Consider the following 7,350-nt stretch of genomic DNA (forward strand, 5'->3'; position numbering starts at 1 on the left):
AATGAATGTACCCTGATACAGGTGGACAACTCTTCAGTTCTGATTTGTGTATTTCCTGAGTGCCACAGTGCAAGTGGCATAAGTTAGGATATTATAAGAATTGCCAGCAGTAAAAATTTGTGCTAATTCTATTCAAGAATCACGAATTTAAGATAGGTGAGCTATAGGGTCAATCCTGTGTGGATCCACATCCTAATAAGAGTTTCACAAGTGAACATGTTAGCCAAATGCATGTATATGATATGTCTGACATCTGCATATGCTACAGTGACTTAAAGCAGCTTCCTTTCTGGGAGACTGTAGTTTTTAGCACCAGCATATAATAATCTTTTTCTTTAGGTATGGTATAAGAAACAGCTTGCTTCTTGCCCCGATGCCTACTGCTTCAACTGCTCAGATCCTGGGAAATAATGAGTCCATTGAACCTTATACCAGTAACATCTATACTCGCAGAGTCTTGTCAGGAGAATTTCAGGTGAGAAGTTCATAACCACATTTATAGAAAGATATTTTAAAGGTTTGAGATCAGCAGCGAATGTCCACATATATTGAATATGCTTTTTCTTAGTTTGGGGGCAAAGCTTTGTCTAGTCCTCTTTTTTCTTTAATATTGTGCTATATTGTTTCAGAAAATAATAGACATTTAATATTTAATAGATATCTGCTGAAAGAATGAATGTTTAGGAGATGACTATGAAAGTAACTTATTGATATTAATGTGGACATTGATGTTTTGTCTGTTATGTGATTATAGGGTTGTATACTACAACCTCAGCATGCTCAAGTCGGGATACTGAAGATGTATATAGAAGCATTAGCCCAGCACATTGGAATATACCTATAATTCCAGTACTCATGAGGCTGATGTAGGAAAGATTATAAGCTTGAGGCCAACCTGGTTTTTACAACAAGACCTGGGTTTTTTGTTTGTTTGTTTGTTTAATAAAAGAAACATTTAAGACTGGTTCTCAGACTTGGCTACTAATTAGAATTTCTGGCAGGTGAGACAAGTGTGGCTGTGTTTGAAAGTGCCCTGGTAATTTTTTTTTTTTTTTTTTGGTTGGTCGTGGGGCCTGAACTCTGGGCCTGGGCGCTGTCCCTCAGCTCTTCAGCTCAAGGCTAACGCTCTACCACTTGAGCTACAGCACCACTTCTGGCTTTTTCTGTTTATGTGGTGCTGAGGAATCAACCCAGGCAGGGCCTCATGCATGCAAGGCAAGCACTGTACCACTGAGCCACCTTCCCAGCCCTCCCAGTGATTTTTATATGTAGCAAGGGTTGTAAACCAATAATTTGAAAGATTTTTTTTTTAATATGTGAATTTCCACACATCCTGAGTAAATTTTTCTGCTTGGTTTAGGGAGGTAACATTTCTTCCCCCCACCCCCACCCCCAGTATTAGATTTAATTAAACTTAGAGTCTGGAACTTACTAGTCAAGTTCTCTACCATTTGAGCTTGCATCCTAGCCCTTTTGTTTTTTCATTATTTTTGTTATAGGGTCTCACTATTTTACCCAGATCATCCTGGACTTTGATCCTCCCATTTACTTTTCCTATATAACAGGAATAATAGGCATACACCATGTCAACTTTTTTTTTGCTTGGGATGTGACCTAATTTTTTTAACCAAAAATATATTGTACATTTAGAAAAAATAAAGCAGAATCAGTTCATATAGTTTTATCTAGCTTAGACGATATTGTTCTTTTCACTTTTGCAAACTACACGGTATGATTTTTATATACATTGCATTATGATAACCACTATATATATATTATTTTATTTTATTTTTTGCCAGTCCTAGGGCTTGAACTCAGGGCCTGGACACTGTCCCTGAGCTTCTTTTGCTCAAGGCTAGCACCTTTACCAATTGAGCGACAGCACCACTTCTGGCTTTTTCTGTTTATGTGTTACTGAGGAATCAAACCCAGGGCTTCATGCATACTAGGCAAGCACTCTACCACTAAGCCACATTCCCAGCCCTATTATGCTTTTTAAAATAATAGATTTCAAGATGTTGATGATGATGATGATGATGATGATTCATGGTATTGGGGATTGAACAGAGAGCCTCATGCAGCTAGGCAAGTCAAGAGCTTTACCACATGAGCTATGTCCCCAGCCCTTTGGCTTGTATTTTGATTTTGGAACAGGATCTTGCTGTTGTCTTTCCCATGTTGGCCCCAAACTTGATCTTCCTGCCTCTGCTTCTGAGTAGCTAGGGTTGCAGGTATGTGCTATTGTGTCCAGCTTAGATATCAGGTTCTTAAAAGAATATAAATTTCATGTAGTAAGATGGACCTCTTAGTTTTGTGAAAAATAGTTTACTAAGCAGTTTAGTACTAAATAATTCACTTATTTTGAGCTCTATACTTGTGGTTCTGTGTAGGCAGTCATTGTTAAGTTTCTTCACAAGTTTTCTGCTTTTCCATTCAGATTGTAAATCCTCACTTATTGAAAGATCTTACTGAACGGGGCTTGTGGAATGAAGAGATGAAAAACCAGATTATTGCTTGCAATGGCTCCATCCAGGTACAGAATGAAAATGTGGCTCTTCAGAAGCCAATTTGAACATTGTAGTCTACCTCTTTTATCCCAGGCAGTGAAGAGAAAACTTCTCATTTGTTGTTGTCATAGAGACTCTGCTTATGTAGCTGTTACTTCTGCTTTGTTGTACTAGGAATTGTACACATCTTTACATATCCCTGATCCTCTTATTTGTTTAGTAAAACATTGGTTCCTAACTTTTCTGTACACTTGAGGAATTTAAAAAATTCTATAGTTTAGGGCTCATTCCCTGCTAGTAAAATAAGAATGTGTGGGAGAGATGGGTTAAAGATTCTTTTTGCAGTTCCAAAATGCTTGAAAATTTGGGGAACACTGATTTTTTTTTTAAAGTCTAAAATTAGCACTAACCTTAAAAAGCTTGATACTTTGAAGATTGAGGTATCAGAAGACAGTCACAGAGTTGTTTTTGTTTTGTTTTGTTTTGTTTTTTTGGTCCTGGGGTGTGAACTCTGGGCTTGGGTGCTATACCTCAGCTCTTCAGCTCAAGGCTAGCACTCTACCGCTTGAGCCACAGCACCACTTCCAGTTTTCTAGTGGTTTATTGGAGATAAGAGTCTCACAGACTTTCCTGGTAGGGCTGGCTTTGAACAGTGATCCTCAGATCTCAGCCTCCTCATTAGCTTGGATTACAGGCGTGAGCTACCAGTGTCCAGCACAGAGAGGTTTTTTTAATAACAAAGTATTTTCAGTTGAGAATCAAGAAGCATTTAATTGTAGGTAGAAATCTAAATGTTGGTCTGCTTAGCAACACAAAAAGTCCTAAAACATTTTATTTATTTATTTATTTTTGGTTGGTCATGGGGCCTGAACTCTGGGCCTGGGCACTGTCCTAAGCTCTTCAGCTTAAGGCTAGCACTGTACCACTTGAGCCACAGCGCCACTTCCAGCTTTTTCTGCTTATGTGGTACTAAGGAATCGAACCCAGGGCCTCATGCATGCAAGGCAAGCATTCTACCACTGGACCACCTTCCCAGCCAAACATTTTAATTTTTGATGGCAGAAACTAGCATTAGTTTGTCATTTTAAAGCAGATTAACTATAGACCTAAGAAACCCGACTTATTTAGATTCCAAATGGAGTTTGTGGGTTTATAGCTTACTTGTCTCATTGCTTATTTTGATTATGTCTCTGTGAATTACATCACTTATTACTATTTTTCTCTGAATGTTCCTTCCTAAGTATCTCTAGAATAATGAACATTTTGGTTATATATGAAATAGAGATGGATACTTAAATCTTTGGATGGATGATTGGTTAGTGGGTTGACTTTCTAAACAAGCAGTAGGCATAAGCAGTCTGGAAAAACTTGACAAGGATCATCATGTACTGAATGAATTGTAAGGTTAAATCTGGTAGGAAGACTAGACGCTTTCATTCTTATTCTGTTAGTCATACTGGTTTCTTTACTAGGGCAGAATAGAGATTTGTTTTTCCCTTTTCAGAGCATACCAGAAATTCCTGATGATTTGAAACAACTTTATAAGACTGTGTGGGAAATCTCTCAGAAAACTGTTCTTAAGATGGCGGCCGAGAGAGGTGCTTTCATTGATCAAAGTCAGTCTTTGAACATCCATATTGCGGAACCTAACTATGGCAAACTCACTAGTATGCACTTCTACGGCTGGAAGCAGGTTGGTAGAGGAAGTTTAAAATAACTTAATTGTTGGCATGGGATGGGATTTTTTTGGTGTTTTCTTTCTTTTCCTTCCTTCCTTCCTTCCTTCCTTCCTTCCTTCCTTCCTTCCTTCCTTCCTTCCTTCCGTTCTTTCTTTCCTTTCTTTCTTTCTTTCTTTCTTTCTTTCTTTCTTTCTTTCTTTCTTTCTTTCTTTCTTTCTTTCTTTCTTTCTTTCTTTCTTTCTTTCTTTCTTTCTTTCTTTCTTTCTTTCTTTCTTTCTTTCTTTCTTTCTTTCAATTCTGGGCCTATGCGCTCTCCTTCAGCTCTTCAGCTCAAGGCTCACACTCTACCACTTGAGCCACAGTGCCACTTCCAGTTTTCTGGTAGTTTATTGGAGATAAGAGTCTTACGGACTTCCCTGCCCGGGCTGGCTTTGAACCATGATCCTCAGATCTCAGCCTCTCAAATAGCTAGGATTACAGGTGTGAGCCACCAATGGCCAGCTTGTTTTCTTTTTTAGTAGTGGAGTTTGACTTCAAAGTCTCATGAGCCAGTCCACTAGCCCAGGAACAGTTTTTTTATCCTAGCTACCTATTAAATATTACCATCTAGAAATTCTTTTATTTCAAATCCAAATGTATTAAAACCAATCCATGGTTTATATACCATAACAGCTTTGGATTTTTGTTTGTCTTGGAATTATTTCATCCTAGGTTTGAAAACTTGGAGTTGCTACTTAAGATCCTTCCCATCCCCTTTATTGTCCCTGCAATTCTTTACAAAATTATATTGGTTATTCTTTGTATGTTTCTTTTTTTTTGGCGGGGGGGTGGGGGGGGTCCAGTCATGGGCCTGAACTCTGGGCCTGGGTGCTATCCCTCAGCTTTTCACCTCAAGGCTAGCACTCTACCACTTGAGCCACAGCACCACTTTTGGCTTTTTTTTTTCTGCTTATGTGGTGCTGAGGAATCAAACCCAGGGCCTCATGCATACAGGAAAACGCTCTACCTCTGAGCCACCTTTCCAGCCCTCTTTGTATGTTTCTTGAATGTCTTCTCACCTCTTCCATTGGCATTATTTTTAGCTGATATTTTTGGTTTAGTGTATTGTTTCAAACCATCTTGTTCACTGCTGCCATTCCTAAATGAATGCTTTGTCTATGTCAACCCATATTCAGAATTATCCATTTTTTTCCCACAGTGTAAAGGCCAACTGTAAAGTTCTATGAATCTGAATTCTATTCTTATTCCTTGGCAATATGATGGATTTTTTTTTTTTGTACTGGTCCTGGAGCTTGAACTCAGGGCCTGAGTGTTGTCCTTGAGTTTTTTGCTCAAGACTAATGCTCTACTACTTGAGCCATGGCTCTACTTTTGGCTTTTGCTTATTAATTGGAAATAAGAACCTCATGGACTTTTCTGCCTGGACTGGTTTCAAACCACCATTCTCAGATCTCAGCCTCCTGAGTAACTAGGATGACAGATATGAGCCACCACGCTGCCTGGCAATGTGATGGATTTTTATGTACAATCATAAATTTGTTTTCTTATGTAACATACTTTTCTTGAGCTGCTACAGTATACCAGCACTGGGATACAGAACAGAAGATGATCCTTATCCTAAAGTATTTATAGTCTGTTACACAGACACTTACTTTGTCTCTGAAAATAGGTAGAATTTAAGGCAAATGTGTTGTCTTTGGCAAACCAGAAGTCTCAATAAAAGCAAATACAACTGAATAAAAATATGTGAGAGTACCACCTAGAGAAGATAGAATTGCAAGTTTAAAAATAATATTTATAATCATTAAGTAGTTGTACAAAAGAGTTTTAATTCAACATATCAGCTTATAGGTTTAATGCATCTTAAAAAAAATTTTAAATAATTGTATAAAGAGGTTTCAATTCTGTATGTCAGATTATGAGTACAGTGTATCTTTTTTTTTTTTCCAGTACTGGTTCTTGAACTCAGAGCCTGGGTACTTGAGCAAAAGAAGCTCAAGATTATCACTCTACCACTTGAGCCATAGTGCTACTTCCAGCTTTTTCTGTTTATGTGGTACTAAAGAATCAGACCCAGGGTTTCATGCATGCTAGGCAAGCACTCTACCACTAAGCCACATTCCTAGCCCGAGTACAGTGCATCTTGACCAATGTCACCCTAGAATTTCAAATTTAGTAAAGAGTTTAACCTGGTTTATGAGAATATTGTTAAATTAAGTTGATGTTTTAGCATGTAAGAGAATGTCTTTTAAACATTGACCTTGAATGTCTAGTGTTCTCACAAAATTTTTCCTAGTAGTTTTATTTACTTCCTTACAGGGTTTAAAGACTGGGATGTATTATTTAAGGACAAGACCTGCAGCTAACCCAATCCAATTCACCATAAATAAAGAAAAGCTGAGAGATAAAGAAAAGACATTGAAAGAAGAAGAGGAGAAGGAGAGGAACACAGCAGCCATGGTGTGTTCTTTGGAGAACAGAGATGAGTGTCTGATGTGTGGGTCCTGAGGAAAGGCTGAAAAGAGATCAGCACATCATCCAGAGCAGACCAACTTGATTGAGTGTAGATAGACATAGTGGGTTTGCTTGAAATGGTAAGGCTTTGCTGGACTTCACTGCAACAAAAGGAGCAATTGATTTAAAGTAGTTTCTACATAGTGTGAAGATAATGATTTTTTTAAAAGTAAAAAACACCAAAATATTTTGGGAATCAAAGTGGAGTTTTAGGATTGCAAAAGAAGTCATCGTGGAAATAGGAAGTGATTTGGTAAGGTTTCATCAACCCTTCTAGCATTCCTTTTCTGATGATTTCAGTTTGGGTAAGGACACTGATTTGAGTTTTGTTGCTTCTACTGGTTTCCTGGACTCAAAACTCACTGATAACCCACGAGAAGTATGGATAAGGAGTCAAGTTCTATAGGTCATTCTGAAATAAAGACGAACATTTCTAAATGATTGTGTGATGATAATTTTTGTTACTTTTTTTTTTTTTTTTTTTTTGCTTATTGCTTATGTGGTGCTGAGGAATCGAACCCAGGGCCTCTGGCATGCAAGGCAAGCACTTTACCTTCCCAGCCCCATTGTTACTTATTTTCATACATAGGTCATATTTGAAAAAAAATTTTGAGAATTAAATGAGATTTTTTGAGATACTATTAGACTAT

The 7,350-nt window shown here is 37.8% G+C and overlaps 1 protein-coding gene across 1 annotated transcript in view; it reads left to right on the plus strand.

Moving 5' to 3' along the window:
- Rrm1 (ribonucleotide reductase catalytic subunit M1) overlaps positions 1–7,138 on the plus strand; it is a 40,163-nt gene extending 33,025 nt beyond the window's left edge. The window contains exons 16-19 of the mRNA XM_070035156.1: positions 340–475; positions 2,438–2,533; positions 4,012–4,200; positions 6,506–7,138. Coding sequence (XP_069891257.1) covers positions 340–475; positions 2,438–2,533; positions 4,012–4,200; positions 6,506–6,694 — 610 coding nt within the window. The 3' untranslated portion in view covers positions 6,695–7,138. The remainder of the gene's footprint in view (positions 1–339; positions 476–2,437; positions 2,534–4,011; positions 4,201–6,505) is intronic.
- The last annotated feature ends 212 nt before the right edge of the window (positions 7,139–7,350 follow it).

The sequence above is a fragment of the Dipodomys merriami genome, unplaced genomic scaffold, assembly GCF_024711535.1.
Source record: "Dipodomys merriami isolate MVZ:Mamm:240054 unplaced genomic scaffold, mDipMer1.0.p SCAF_25, whole genome shotgun sequence".
Taxonomy (NCBI): domain Eukaryota; kingdom Metazoa; phylum Chordata; class Mammalia; order Rodentia; family Heteromyidae; genus Dipodomys; species Dipodomys merriami.